At 59.0% G+C, this 14,137-nt stretch overlaps 7 protein-coding genes across 7 annotated transcripts; 4 read left to right on the forward strand and 3 right to left on the reverse strand.

Annotated features, from left to right (window-relative positions):
* Window positions 1-142: 142 nt before the first annotated feature.
* PHYSODRAFT_490937 (hypothetical protein) lies at window positions 143-2,657 on the reverse strand (the record flags this gene model as incomplete). Its single annotated transcript, XM_009526493.1, has 6 exons — window positions 143-556; window positions 627-908; window positions 992-1,228; window positions 1,305-1,616; window positions 1,668-2,295; window positions 2,422-2,657. The coding sequence occupies 6 exons, from the start codon at window positions 2,655-2,657 to the stop codon at window positions 143-145; spliced, it is 2,109 nt and encodes a 702-aa protein (XP_009524788.1).
* Window positions 2,658-2,882: 225 nt separating this feature from the next.
* On the forward strand, window positions 2,883-5,659 carry PHYSODRAFT_329926 (hypothetical protein; the record flags this gene model as incomplete). The annotated part of the gene is made up of 7 exons (XM_009526494.1): window positions 2,883-3,079; window positions 3,161-3,209; window positions 3,291-3,509; window positions 3,569-3,674; window positions 3,762-3,841; window positions 4,223-5,131; window positions 5,219-5,659. The coding sequence occupies 7 exons, from the start codon at window positions 2,883-2,885 to the stop codon at window positions 5,657-5,659; spliced, it is 2,001 nt and encodes a 666-aa protein (XP_009524789.1).
* Window positions 5,660-5,911: 252 nt separating this feature from the next.
* PHYSODRAFT_495993 (hypothetical protein) lies at window positions 5,912-7,645 on the reverse strand (the record flags this gene model as incomplete). Its single annotated transcript, XM_009526495.1, has 3 exons — window positions 5,912-6,105; window positions 6,175-7,219; window positions 7,301-7,645. The coding sequence occupies 3 exons, from the start codon at window positions 7,643-7,645 to the stop codon at window positions 5,912-5,914; spliced, it is 1,584 nt and encodes a 527-aa protein (XP_009524790.1).
* Window positions 7,646-8,024: 379 nt separating this feature from the next.
* Window positions 8,025-9,005, forward strand: PHYSODRAFT_299539 (hypothetical protein; the record flags this gene model as incomplete). Its single annotated transcript, XM_009526496.1, has 6 exons — window positions 8,025-8,037; window positions 8,108-8,186; window positions 8,248-8,402; window positions 8,477-8,527; window positions 8,596-8,677; window positions 8,741-9,005. 6 exons carry the CDS (start codon window positions 8,025-8,027, stop codon window positions 9,003-9,005), a joined length of 645 nt encoding a protein of 214 aa, XP_009524791.1.
* A 206-nt stretch (window positions 9,006-9,211) lies between these two features.
* On the forward strand, window positions 9,212-10,249 carry PHYSODRAFT_491965 (hypothetical protein; the record flags this gene model as incomplete). Its single annotated transcript, XM_009526497.1, has 2 exons — window positions 9,212-9,392; window positions 9,480-10,249. The coding sequence occupies 2 exons, from the start codon at window positions 9,212-9,214 to the stop codon at window positions 10,247-10,249; spliced, it is 951 nt and encodes a 316-aa protein (XP_009524792.1).
* A 101-nt stretch (window positions 10,250-10,350) lies between these two features.
* On the reverse strand, window positions 10,351-12,954 carry PHYSODRAFT_299540 (hypothetical protein; the record flags this gene model as incomplete). The annotated part of the gene is made up of 1 exon (XM_009526498.1): window positions 10,351-12,954. One exon carries the CDS (start codon window positions 12,952-12,954, stop codon window positions 10,351-10,353), a length of 2,604 nt encoding a protein of 867 aa, XP_009524793.1.
* A 247-nt stretch (window positions 12,955-13,201) lies between these two features.
* Window positions 13,202-14,132, forward strand: PHYSODRAFT_497841 (hypothetical protein; the record flags this gene model as incomplete). The annotated part of the gene is made up of 4 exons (XM_009526499.1): window positions 13,202-13,418; window positions 13,506-13,600; window positions 13,746-13,869; window positions 13,948-14,132. The coding sequence occupies 4 exons, from the start codon at window positions 13,202-13,204 to the stop codon at window positions 14,130-14,132; spliced, it is 621 nt and encodes a 206-aa protein (XP_009524794.1).
* Window positions 14,133-14,137: the final 5 nt, after the last annotated feature.

Consider the following 14,137-nt stretch of genomic DNA (forward strand, 5'->3'; position numbering starts at 1 on the left):
CTGCGCCACCCACCGCCGAGACGCCGTCGTCGCCGTCCTGAGCCGCCATCCGTACCGCGCGCGCCTTTTGAAAAATGATAATTGGTGTGTCGCACACCAAGTGACCCCACGTGACCATGTTGAGGCCCCCCTCAAGAAGCTGTCACATGCGGTTCTCGGCGAAGACGCCGTGCTGCAGCCACCTGTGCGCCAGCGCCTCGCGCGCGGACAGGCGGCGCGCCGGGTCGATCTGCAGCAGCGCGCGCAGGAAGTCCAGGAACTCTGGGTCTTTCGTGGGCACGGCCTCTTCCAGCGGCGGCAGCTGGAGACTCGCAGCCAGCACGCCGTTGCCCAGGTGGTCCACTGCGAAGAGCCCCGTGTCCATCAACTGGTGCTGCAGGTCCTCGCGCCCGTCCAGCATCGACGCAGGGATGGGGCCGATAGTCGCCAGGATCCGAGCCAGCAGCGTCTGCTCCGAGTCGTTGCGGAACAGAACCTCGCCTGTGTACATCTCGGCGATGACGCACCCGAGCGACCACAGGTCGATCTTTGTGTCGTACATGAGTCCGAGGATTACCTGGTGATAGATGACCAAACAAAGTTAGGACAGGTGCAATGGTCAAGCTGAGGTGAACTCGCCAACTTACCTCGGGGGCGCGATAGGATCGCGATTGAATGTAGGACGTGAGCTCGTCCGTCGTGAAGCACGCGGAGCCAAAGTCGATCACCTTGACGGTGCACGCGCTGAAGTTTTGGATGAGGATGTTCTCCGGCTTGAGGTCGCAGTGCACAAGTCCCAGCGAGTGCAGGGTGTCCAGCGCTTCAAGCACCTCGATCGCGATCTTTTTCAGTCGCGAGATGTTGAAGTAGTTGATCACACCGCGCTGCAGCAGTAACCGAGAGAATTCATACAAGTTGTCGCGAAGGAGCTGCAAGTAGAGACGAACAGTAAAACATGTTGGTGTCAGCCACGGAGTAGAATCTTGCTCACCCAGGGATTTGTGTGACGCACCTCTGTGACGATAATCAGGTGTTCGCGGAAGTAGAACGCATCCAGAAGGCGCACGAGATGCCTCTCGTCCACCTTGCAGTTGCGGTCAATGTACTCTAGCACGCGAATCTCGTCCACGCCTTGGTCAAAGTACTCTTTGTTGTTCTTGATGATCTTCAGGCATACCGACTGCTCGGTGGTAGTGTCGACACACTTGTATGTTCGGCTGAAAACGGCTTCTCCAATAGCCATCTCCACCTGCGCAGAATACATTATTCACAATTAAGTTAGCCGTATAATTCATACTAAAGAGTCAGGTCAAGCCACCACGCACCCTGTATCGATTCCCGATCAGTGCTCCTGCACGAGGACGCCAGTCCTGGTTTGGCTCAAACCCAGTGCGATTCTTTTCGCGGATAATACGCAGTTGGAACACCTCGTAGTCCTTTGGTTCATCGTCATCATCGTCATGACTCCCATCGGACCCTTCATCTCCTTCGCCACCACTTGCGTCGTCTCCTTCTTTGATATCAACTGTGTGAACGACGTCGGCTTTCTGTGACTTCTTGCCATCCAGATCATTCTGGAATGTCGTCACCTGACCTTCAATCGGAGATCCAACCACAAACGCACTTGCCAACGCCTCCTTGTTGCTAAACTGCGCCATACCATTATCCAATCCGCCATCGTCACCGACATCAGCATCAAAATGTGCCAAACTGTTGGCTAGTCCTTCTCCGTCAGCATCATCGTCACCACCAGCTTCACCGCCTTCATCCTCATCGTCGTCCATTTCAAAGAGTTTCTCCTCCGTCTCATCGCCCAGAGTACCAACGTCTGCATTCTCCTCGTCTCCCTCTACGTCGTCCTGGAACGTTTCGTCCTCGCAGACCGAGCTCACCATCTCACTGTAGACTTCATCCTCCACCCGGACAGTGTTATCCTCCTCCTGTGTGAACGCAAACTGGTTCGGCTGTCGCGGCCACAACGCCGACACCGGTTCGCCGTCCATCGACGTCGTGCCAGGCGACACTCCCAGCCCAAAGGACGACTGGGGCGAGCTCGAGATCCTCGCGGAGCTGCCGCCGCCGAAGCTCGTGTGGACGATGCCGATGGGGTCCGAGATCATGTCGTCCATGGCCGTGAGCGTCTCGTCCGTCATACAGAGCTGGTTGACGGCCTCCGCCAGGTCGTTCTCGTACTCCTCCCCGTAGTCGCTGCTGCTGCTGCTGTCCTCACTAGAGTCCTCCTCCTCGTCCTCCGCGTGACTGTGCTGGTAGTTGTCGTAGACCCCCATTGACGTCGCCGGACGTGCAGGCAGCGGACTGGGATCGGTGCCCTCGTCCTCGTCTTCGCCCTCACTGACGGCCTGGCGACCGAGGTCCCAGCGCCGCAGATTGTCCTCCGAGAGGCTGCCGCGCAGCATGGCGCCCTCCTGCACCCCCAGCAACTGCTGCTGCTGCAGCTGCCCCGTGTCGAAGAAGCGGTGCAGCAGCGAGTTCTCGTCGCCCATCTCCTGGTGCAGCGCCTGGCGCAGCCGCTCGTTCGTGTGGATGCGCTCCACGGCCTTGGGCACGTTGGCGATGGACTCGAGGATCATCTCCAGCAGCTCCTTGCGCTCCAGCTCCTTGCGCTTGTGCCGGTCGTCGGCGCTCGGCGCGGACGTCACGCGTCGCAGGAACGACATGGGCGGCCGGAACGCATCGGAAGAGACGCCGCGGGCCGTGGAGGCCGCCATCGGAGGCGTCGAGGACATGGAGCCGAGCCGGAAGAGGAAGTGATTCCTTTTGGCTTCGAGGTCACTCGATAAAGAAAAGACCCCTCTGATTTTCGGCTTCGATGTCACTCAACTAAGGTATATCTGCCTCGATATTGTGGCATATCCTGCAATCATTGCAATCATTCCGACACGATGCCGCTGTTGCGGAGGCTGCTGCGCCCCGAGGAGCTGGGCGACGCGCCTGCAGCCGCGACCGCCACGGCCGAGCAGCTCTTCGCCTCGAGCATTTACTCGCAGGAGCTGCGCGCGCAGCGGCAGAAGGCGGCGGCTCTGTGCAGTGCCCCATTGGTGGCCATATCCTCGCTGGCGGCGCGGCAGAATGACACGAGGTCAGTCATGTTTGCAGTATTTTATTGGGTGTAGGCAATGAGAAGGAGGTACTGATGTGCATTGCAACGATGGCGGGGCAGATCAGAGCTAGGAAACCTGTTGGACCAGGCTGCAAGTTGCAGTATTGAGGTGTGTCGTCGGTCAAGAGGCTGAGGTGCTGCAAGTCGTCTCGCTCATGGGTATGATGTCTACGTCGTTCACTGCTGCCAGCAATGCGTGACTGCCGCCTTGATGGTCGCCAAGGACAAAAGGCAGGTGCTGTTCCTGGTTCGAGACCCGAAGCTGGTGACGAAGCGCTTGGCGGCGGCTGTTTCGAGCCCCGACGCAGCGGTGCCGACGAATTTAGCGGCCGAATATCTCCATCGAGTGCGTTTCCGCCAGTGTCGGAGTGTCTACGAGCTGCTGTGTGAGCTGGATCGCGTGGAGCGTGTAAGCTGTTGCGGTTTGCAGTGATGGAAACGTCCAGATACTTGACTGACGGTTCTGAGATGGAGCAGGGTGCGCAGGATGGAGTGAGGATCCAGCTCGTGGCGCTCGGGCCGCTTTGCGATCTATTCGCTGGCTTCCAGACGGCGTCTGGTATCACGGCCACCGGTACGTGCAGCTTTAAATCTTTTATGCTGCCTTTAATCTTCACTCTCGACCGCGACTCAGTCCAGAATTGGCCTCGAACTGCTGCAGGTGCGGGGCTCAAGCGCTTGGTGGAGCTCGCGATCAAGCGGCTGCGCGCGACGCCCGGCATCCACGTCAGCGTCATAGAGGTCGAGACGAGCTAACTATCAGCTTGAATAGAGTTTCGACCTCACAGCTAGCTAGAGGTCACAGTATCAACTGTACGTCTCTCCAAGATCCATCAGCAGCAGAATGCGCCGGGAATGCAGCAGCACTTTTGAAAATTCAGAGCCTCTTGCAGGCAGGTAGCAACGCCCGCGCTTCCGTTTCGATGGAATGCAGCGTCGCATTGCCGACACCGACGCCGTTGGCCCATTCGAAGTGACCGGGTGGCCCGTGTCTCCGCCGTTACCTCACAATCCCAAAGCAAACAACTGCCGCGCTTGTTGACTCGCCTCTTTTAGTCAAAGTGTACCAATAAATCGGTACCTTCCCGCACTATCCCTGTCCTATCTATCGTCAGTTCGAAGTCGAGCAAGCCGCGCCGAGTCGCGCACACACTCGCTTCGACGCCGAGCTCAGCAGCTCAGCAGCCCACCCAGCTCCACGCAGATCTCCCCGCAAGCAGTACCGTAGACGACATGGCTCTGGAGACGCTCAGCGCGCGGCCACGCGCCCAGTCGGGCGGCGCCGGCCTCCTGCAGACGGCCAAGGCCGGCCACGTGTCGGTGGACATGCGCCCGGAGTTGAACGACGAGGAGGGCGCGAGCTCCGAGACGGCGCAGCTGCTGGGCGAGGACAACAGCGACAACAACGGCGGCAGCAAGAGCAGCAAGACCGCCAAGCAGCTGAGCGTGGACCTGGAGGCCGCCGACGACCAGGAGCTCAAGAAGAAGGAGAAGGCGGGCGCCGCGGCCAAGACGTCGTACGTGGCGCCCTCGGTCGTGGTCTTCTGGCTCAGCATGTGGTTCACGCAGAACATCGGCGTGACGTTCTGGAACAAGAAGGCGCTGGGCGCGCTGCGCCTGCCCGTGACGCTCACGTTCGTGCACATGGCGTGCAACACGCTGGGCGCGTTCCTCTTCATCCACGTGTACAAGGGCATCGAGCGCAAGCCGCTCAAGCCCGGCCAGAAGCAGCTCATGGTCTACTTCTCGCTCATCTTCGTGAGCAACATCATCACGGGCAACTGGAGCCTCGGACTCGTGTCCATCTCGTTCAACCAGGTCATGCGCGCGCTCGTGCCGGCGGTCGTCGTCGTGCTCAGCATGCTCATCCTCGGCAAGTCGTACTCGCTCAAGCGCAAGCTGTCGCTTGTCCCCGTGGCTTTTGGTGTCTACTTGGCCTGCACGGGCGACAACTCGTGCACGGTGCTGGGCTTCATCATCACGGTCGTAGCCATCATCTTCGCTGGCCTGAAGGCGGTGCTGTCCAACAAGGTACGGGCGGACTGCGTTGATACATTCTGGGAACTTCTGGGCTGCGACTTGATGTTCTAACTGGCGCTTTGTGTTGTATGGATTCAGTTCCTGAGCGGCGACCTCAAGCTGCACCCCGTGGACTTGATCCTGCACCAGGCGCCGCTGTCGGCCTGCTGGTGTCTGATCACCATGTTCCTGACCGGCGAGGTGGACACCATCATGAACAACTGGGAGGTCGTGCCGTCCGCCAGCTTCTGGTTCGTGCTCACCGGCATCATCAGCTTCATGCTCAACGTGACGAGCTTCATGGCCAACAAGGTCACGTCGCCCGTGACGCTCTGCGTGTGCGGCAACATGAAGCAGGTGGTTGTGATCGTCATGTCCATCCTCATCAACCACGACGTCATCACCGTGCAGAAGGCCATCGGCATCGTCGTTGTATCTATCGGTGGCGCCACCTACGCCTACATCTCGACGAAGGAGACAATGGGCCAGTCCACGCTCCCCGCACCAGCGAAGACGAAGGTGCAGACGCAGACGGCGTAACTCGGTCTTGACCGCGGCTGATCAACACGCTCGCGCGCGAGATAACGTTACCTCAATATTGACGCGTATGTTATGCTATAGACAACCAACCACAGGCTTAGAATGGACGTGAAGGTTCATTTCAAAGGGGAAAATGAAGAAAAAGATGAAGATACACAAGTAGTCTGGGTCATCCATCGTACGTCGGGCAAGCATGCTGCCAGCGACCTCTACTCGTACAGGAGTCGTCTTTATCTGTTGCACGTCTCTCTCTCAGAACTCGTGCGTGTGCGCGAGCCGGTATCGGATCATGTCCATCCGCCCGGGAGCGTCGCGAACAACGTCAGCGTGCAGTACTCCCACCAACGCAAGGAACGCGACAACAATGGGAATCAGGACTAGTGGTGACGACCTGTGCAGTCCTGCGAGCTGGAGGCCTGCAAGCTCCTGCTCGCCGTTGTCGTCGTCTTGTGTGTGAGGCAGAGCGGCTGACTCATGCACAATATTCTCCACAAGCTCCACCTCACTAAAGGCACCAAGCCACTTAGTCAGATACTCGAGGATCTGCTCGCGCTGCTTCTTCAGCGGCTCGGGGACGTCCGGGTTGGCACGCAGATCACCACAGTGGCCGCACAGCTCGCACTTGGCCAAGTTGGCAATCTCATCGTCCGACAGAGTGTCCAGCACCGACGCACGTTGCCACGGATCATCGCCGCCGTTCGAGAAGAAAATCTTGTGGCCAGTCGGGTGGTCTCCTCCATACAGCTTGCTGATCTCCTCAACACCTTCAGAAGGGTTCACGACGTCACCGAAGACAGTCTTACACTGCTTCAAATGGTAGTCCAGGTCTACCATCGCCGCGCGCAGGCTTTTCTCTGTGGGGGCGACCTGGAAGTACGCGAGCTGAGAACATTTCTGCCAGCGCCAGGAGCGACCGTCTCCCCAGCGAGCTTGATCGTGAGCCAGGCACTTGGTATCGTAGAAGCACTCGCTACCGAAGGAAGCCCCGTACATGTCGATCGTGAAGTTGGCGAACGATTCGACCAGCGAAACGTTGCGCTCGAAAGCACCGACCATGCTTTCACACACAATGTCCTTGTGGCCGTACTGCACCGCCATCGCGGCGGCATCTGCGATCATGTAGAAGAAGTCGGGGTCAGCCAGCTCTTGAGCGCCGAAGAGCCCCTTCACTTTCGTCGCGTTGCCGCTTGCAATCTCCTTCTCAAACTCGGCAGTCGTGAGACGGAGCACATCCGCGCAGGACGGGCCGGCCGCCAGCGCCACCTGCTCGTCGAACTGGTGGAACTTGTACACGGGCTGCACGACACCCGAGGACGACAGCGACGCGACGGTCGTGTCCGGGTATGCAACGCGGAACCAGGCCGACAGAGCTCCAGGATAGGACCCTCCGATGGCGATCCACTGGTTGGCGTCCTCCGCGCCCAGTTCCCTCTGATAACTCTCCTTGAAGTGCTTGAGATCCGCCAGCGCCTGCTGCACCGTCAAGTAGCGGTAGTTGGCCGTCGACAGGTCTCCATTGGGCACGCTCTTGCCGTAGAAGCGGTGCTCCAGAGCCACAATCTACAGTAGAAGAAAAGTGAATAATTAATGAGAAAACTAACAAAGATACTTTTGTCTTCAAGGTCGAGTGGCACACCACACCTTGGCTCCGAACTTCTGGGCGATGACGTGCACGAACCCAGCGGGGGCCTGCTCCAGCGCGCCCTCGCCTCCGATATAGAGGATCACAGGCCCACTGGGCGCCTTCCAGAACTCGTCCACCTCGTAGTAGCGCTGCTTGAACGTGGCGTTGGCGTCCGAGGAGAAGTGGTCGAGCTGCTGGCTGAACCAGAGCTGCTGCGCCGGCGCGCGGAAGAGCTGCTGGTCCTCCGCCTGCAGCAGCTGCCACAGCCGTCCGTCCTTGGCATGCGGGGGGAACGTGGAGGCTTCGGTGCCGCCGGTGCAGAGCGCTAGCAGCAGCAGCAGCGCCAAGAGCAGTGCGGCCATGGTAGGCTGAGATATTGGGGTGCTGAAAGGATGTGTCCTTCCGTCAAACGATGTCGTCCGAATGTGGCGACAACTATGCGTAAATTACCCACATAGCCAGAACTTCAACTTCGGCTTCAACTTGACTGGCGATCCCCCCAATCGGAGCGTACAACGAAGTTGTCGGCCAGCAATCCCCTTGCTGCTGTAGTGCTCTAGTGTTTGGTAAAGTGAACACTGCAGCTGCAGCTTCACCAAACGATCAGAACTGGAAGTCGCTGGTCGCTGCATTTAGCGCTCAAGCGACGCGTAACGGACCTCCTTGCCCAAACTGCACAGCCCAGTCCAATACTGCTCGCCCCCCCCCCCCCGCATTCGCTAGCCCGTGAGCAGCTTCATCATGGCTGAAGTCGGTACGTGTGTGGCCGCCGTATTGGAATTTGAAGGAGCAACGACATGCTCACCACTGTTGTGTTGAGACAGAAGTGCAGCGCGTCCTGGCGACGATCAACCAGGTCTTCGTCTTCCAGATCCCGCCGCAGACGTCGGCAGCCGGCCACAGGTACGGAGCTGCTTCACCATCTATGAGCGGACATGGCACTAATTGAGGTTGTGCCTTTCAGAGCCGACTCGTGGCCCAGCACGCCGGCATGGACCGGCCGCTTGCAGGTCTCGTCCGTCGGCGAAGACGCCGTCATTGAGCTCAAGGATCCCAACACAGGCGCCTTGTTCGCAGCCTGCCCGATCAAGGCTGGCGGACCGCCTGCCATTCAAAAAGGTAAGCCAAGACCACCGCTACTTCTTCGTTCATATTCATTTCAGCGTACTAACGCATCGAATTCAATCCTACAGTCGTCGACAGTAGTCGCTACTTCGTCCTGCGCGCCGTCGATCGCGCCTCTGGTAGGTTCCTCACAGCGATTCTTCTGTCTCTGCCATTATACATTCACGTTTACTAACGCTCTGCTCAGGCCGCCACGCCTTCATCGGCATTGCGTTTAACAACCGCAGCGACGCCTTCGACTTCAACGTTGCTATCGACGACTTCAACAAGTGCGTCGTGCCAGTCTAAAGATCCCCCTTGTGCTTGAGTACTGACGATTTGCGTGTGTCCAGGGAACTAAAGCGCGAGAAGACTCAGCAGCAGACCACCACTTCGGCCCCACCTGTCGACTACTCGCTTAAGGAGGGCCAGACCATTCGGGTCAAGCTCAACACCAAGAAGAAGAGCGCCGACAAAGCCGAGGAGGAGGACGATATCGATCCGTTCGCCTCGTCGAGCTCGCCGAAGAAGGCGAGCAGCAGCACCACTGCTAGCGGTGAAACCGATCTGCTGGGGTTCTCCAGCGCTGCGTCGACCAGCAACTGGGAGACCTTTTAAACCGCGCGCGCAACTTGAGACCGAAAACTTTCACGTATTTAGTCTCGAAAATCTCCTAAAAACTGCCTAAAATTGCTCCAGTTTTTTTTCCTTCCACGTTGAAGTTGATGGTCTCCGATATTTTTTTTTTGAAAGAGATCGATCAGATCCGCCCAACAAACGAATCAACCGCCATGGGAGGCGCCAAACGCTGGAAGAACGGAGAGATGTGGTCGGGAAGACGTCGCTCGGCCAAGACGGGCAGATTGAGCTCTGCTGCGGATACGGAGCCGCCAAAGCTTCGTCTGACTGGGACGCTGCTTCTGCGCAAAGACCTTCTTCACGACTTCCTGCTCTACTTGGACGCTGACAGCCTGCTGGCGCTATGCACGGCCATGGGCCGACTTCGTGGAGCTCAGGGCCACAGGAACGACCAGGCTTCCAGGGCATTCCCCATTCTTCGAGACAATGACTGGTGGCGGCACTTGCTCCAAGCGCATTGCCAGGTCGACCTCGATACGCTTCAAATGCACCGCAGTGTATCGGTGCTGACGGGCGGCTGCGACGCACTGGCGGACTATTTGAGTCTGCGCGCTCAACTTGAATGTTTCGCGCGCTGCGTTCACGTGGTGAAGGGCGATCTGGAGACCATTACGAGTGTTGGGGACGAGCAAGTCGACTGCCTCGTGTTCCCAGCATCCACCACGTACCAGGACCCAGGGAGGGGCGTTGCTGGTCGGGTGCATGAACGCGCAGGGCCCAACCTCAACCTCCTGGTGACGAACCTTGCCTTACGACGAACTGCGAAGGCCGGAAGCGTGCTGTGTACCGTGGGGTGTGACTCTGGAGTGCGATTGTTGGTGCACTGCGTGGGCCCTGTACACGCTGAACGGGACGCAGATACACTGCTGTACAAGGCGTACGTGAACGCACTGCTTGCCGCTGACAATAACCACGTCAAGTGCGCGGCCGTGGCTTCCATTTCGACGGGGTTGTATCGCTTTCCCAGTGCCTCAAGCTGCAGACATCGCGCTGAGTGCTGTTCGCGACCTGATTCGACTGCGTCGCCACTGGAACATCAAGGTTGCATTTGTCTGCATCGACTACGACGTCTACGAGAACTTCCAGCGTGCTCGCCAGGAGACCAGCCAAGCCTTCCATACGACGGGGCTCGCGTTCCCGCACTTGGTGATGGAGTTGTCGATGGAGGAGCCAGTAAATGGCCACGAAGCTTAGGACAAGCAACTTGGAAGACTCCGAGATAGGACGAAAGACGATAGCTGATTCCTGAGTATCTCGGGTAGCCATTTCACATGCGTAGGTATGCAAAATATCGCTTTACGAGCGTTTTACCACAGAATGACACTTACTTGTCCTTGCGTTCTGATATCATTTGCTTGAGGCGGGTCATGTTCAGCGGTGGGAAGAGATTTTCATACCGCTTCCAGGCACGACGCGGTTGCCGTGACGAACGCGCTTGATCATCGTCATTAGAACGGTCTCGAGTGTGGGAACCGAGTGATTGACATACTGCTTCCAGCGAATATTTATCGGCGACGATAGTTGCGCGGTCAGACTGAGGCTTCCGTCGGGGTACGAATGGAGTAGATGGTTGCTCAAATTGAGGCGATTGGGACCCACCTTCAAATGTTGAGAGGATCTCGCGGCGGCGACGCTTTTGGGCTTGTGCGCGTTGTTGATCATCACTTCGTGGCTGCGGTGATGACCCATTCGTAGTATTTTCTTGCACGGCACTGGTAGCTGCAGGTGATGGAATCTCGGGGTTAGCTTGCTCGCGATTACGCTTTGGGGCTCGTCTAGCCTGGATCAAGCCGTTGTCGATTGGGTCGACAGAAATGACGAGCTTGGACGGACTCTTAGCTGGTGATAGCTTAGCTGAAACATCTGTCGGGAGGATAGGGTCTTTGGCGTCGGGAGGTGAGGCAGGATGGCTGTCGTCGCTGCTACCTTGGCTTGAATTACTCGAGTGTTGTGCTGGTGACACACTCGACGCCTGCGCAGCTTCTTCCACCCTCTTTCCCGCGTCTGGTGTTCTTGCTTGCACAGATGGAGTCGGCGTTTTGAGATCCGGCTTCGCCTCCTTTGGCGGTGATTTTTTCTCGGGAGTGACGGTGATGTCGGGAACCTCTTCAGTCAGGGTAAGCTCGTCGTCAACAGAGTTTGATGCCGAAGCTGCGGGATTGTGAACGCCACTGACTGTGTGCTCATCATGTGCGGGTGCCGACCTGGGGGATGCCACGTCGTCCGAAATCATGCCCTCGTATTCGAAGGCGTTGGCGTCTTCGTCGTTATCGATAGCGTATTGCAGCACCACAGTCACCTGAGACGAGATGTATTCCTCCGGCTCGTCGTGTTTGTTCTGCGCGTCTTGTTTTTCCTCCTCGGACTGATCAAGAAGCTGCGTAGCTTGCAGGTCATTCTCGGTAGACTCATCCATTTCTTCATCTGTCGGTTGACCATTCGAGTGGGAGTCCTCGGCGGACGGAGTCCCTATGCCAACCAAATTCGACGCAAACTCGTAAATTTTACGCCAACCAGTCGAGCGCTTCTGCGTTTCCGGTGTCTGCTGTGAAGTATTAGAGGATGCTTGATCTGCTCCAGCTTCACTTGTGGCTTGTAGCGAGTCGTCAGCTTCGATCTTGAGCTCAACGTCCTGCGTAGACTTTGCTGCTGAGGTGGGTGCTGTGAGTGGAGCCTTTTCGGGCGAATCGACAGTCAGATCCACAATCATGCACGAGCTCTGGGACGTCTTTGGCGTCGTTGGCGCTGGGCTCGAGTGAACAGACTCGCTAGAAGTAGTTCGTTGCCGTGTTCCTGGCGTGCTGGGCGTCACCTCCTTCCCTTCTTGAACGCCGTCGTGTTCATCCTCCGTGTCGCTTTCCACCACGAACGTCTCTCGGATGTTCTCCTGCTGGAACGGGTACTTGGGACTGTCCACAATGGAGTCTACACTCACATCCCCGCTCAAAGTCACCGAAGGGTTCCCCGGCAGCGTCACCGACGACGCCACGGAGTTGCCCGATAACGTCACCGACGATACCATGGAGTTGCCTGACAGCGCCACTGACAGGTCAGCGGACGACGCGAGCGAGTCCTGCGTCGACTGCGCTGCTTTATCCTGCGACGCGGGTCCGCGCGCCACCTGAGACTCTGGCATGGGCACATGACCGTTCTCCTCGATGAGCTCCGAGTCGTTCGGCTGCACGTCCACTGTGGTCGGGAGTCCCCAGTCGTCCTGCTCCTCCAGCTGCTGCTCCTGGTCCTCCGGGATGACGCAGTCCTCCTCCCGCAGCGGCCGGTCGTCGTCGAACCCGTCGCTCTCCGTCCGCATGGGCGGCAGTCCCTGGTTGATCATGAGTTGCTTCTCCAGCTCCGCGTCGCTCAGAGCCTGCAGCCTTTCGGCCACCGCCGGGTGGCTGTACACCTCGGGCTGCATCTTGACCGCCAGCTCGTTCTCCTCCACGATGGCCAGCGCGTCCACCCACAGATATACGCGCGCGCCGCCTCGGCCGACGCTGGGCGCGGACACGGACACGGACGTTGCGTGGCTGCTGCTCCGCGCGTCCGCCGCCAGACAGCGCGCCATGGTGGCGAAGTGGTACTCGGTGACGCGCACGACGCTGCCGCGCAGCCGGCCGATCGTCTGGAAGCCGCGCTCCTGCAGCAGCGCGACGGCCACGTGGCTGGGCACGAACGCCTCCACGTCGAACTCGCGGTCCACGAGCGTCACGGTCTGGCGCGAGCTGTTGGTGCGGCGCACGAGCATCACGCGCGACTGGCTGGCGGCGGCGGCGATGGGCGCGGTCTGCGACTCGGTGTCCTCACTCAGACTCTCGGAGAAGCTGTCGGCGGGCGCGCGGGCGTCCGCGCCCTCCCCCGGCGCACGCGCGCCCAGCGCCGCCAGCAGCTCCCGCCGCAGGAACTCGGTCGCAAAGCTCGTTCGCGCCATGCTGCTTGTGACTTGCAAAATGTATCGGCGATATGTCGTACTTAGACGGAAATTCGAATTCAGATTTGTGTACATGTACACAATTGGTAGTGTGAAATACACCAATGGCCGCTCGATCCTCGACACTCGATCCCCGAAGAGCGCTCTGGAAGTCGGCGCATCAATCATGATGGGCTGGAGGTGCGTCGCCGCGCGGGGGCTGCGCGCCGCCTGGGCCGCCCCCGCCGCTGCGGTGCCTCGCGGATCCATGGGGCTGCGCTCCAAGGCCGGCGGCGTGCAGCCTCCGCTCGTCGCGGGGGCCAGGGGCGCCGCGATGCCACTCGCTCCGCCCGGCTCTGCGTCAGGATCGGCTGCAGCGGCGCTCAGGAGCAAGCGCGGCCGCGTGGGGAAGCCTCGCTCGGGCGCCTACGTGCTGCTGGGCAGGTACCAGGTGGACCGGCTGCTGAAGCTCAAGGAGAGCAATGGTGGGGGCGCTGCAATGGTCGCAGATGCATTGTCGACCAGCGCTAGCTGATGACTTACTCTCTCTATCATTCGTTGATGTTCCACAGCTCTGAAGGCGGCCAAGAAGGCGGCGGAGGCGGAGGCCAAGGAGGCAGTCGCCGCGGCAGAAGCAGACGCCAACCATCGACTGCGCAACTCGCTGGTGAGGTTTGTAGGGATGGCTGGGTGCTAGACTCTCTGTGCTGCACTTTGGCAAGGGTCCAGCTGGCAGCTTGTCCTGTTGCGGTGCTGCAATGAATTAACGCGCGGTGATTTCTCGGTGGTTTCGGCGGTGATGCTGGATGCAGGTGCTGCGCTTCAGTAACGAGAACTCGTACCTGAACTGGGCGAGAAACGGCGTGCTGTCCTCGGCCGTCGGGGTGGCAATGTACGCGCAGGAGCACCACCGCGGAGCTCAGTTGAGCGGCGCAGGTGAGTCTGCTGTCTGTGTCTGGCAACGAGTGTTGGAAACCGTGGAGAGAGGCAATACTAACTTTAATCCCTGTGCAGGCCTGCTGCTCCTGGGCTTCGGATACATTGGCGTGGGCACGGCAAAGTATATTTATTACATTTTCCGCTTCCGCCACGTCATGGAGCTGTCCTGGGCAAGCGTCTTCGGAACGATTTCCCATGCGGCGTGGGGGCTGGCAATCTGGCTGACGGCAGTCGCCTCCTTCCTGGTGCGTGGCCTGTGATGCTG

This window comes from Phytophthora sojae (genome assembly GCF_000149755.1).
Source record: "Phytophthora sojae unplaced genomic scaffold PHYSOscaffold_3, whole genome shotgun sequence".
Classification (NCBI taxonomy): Eukaryota; Oomycota; class Peronosporomycetes; order Peronosporales; family Peronosporaceae; genus Phytophthora; species Phytophthora sojae.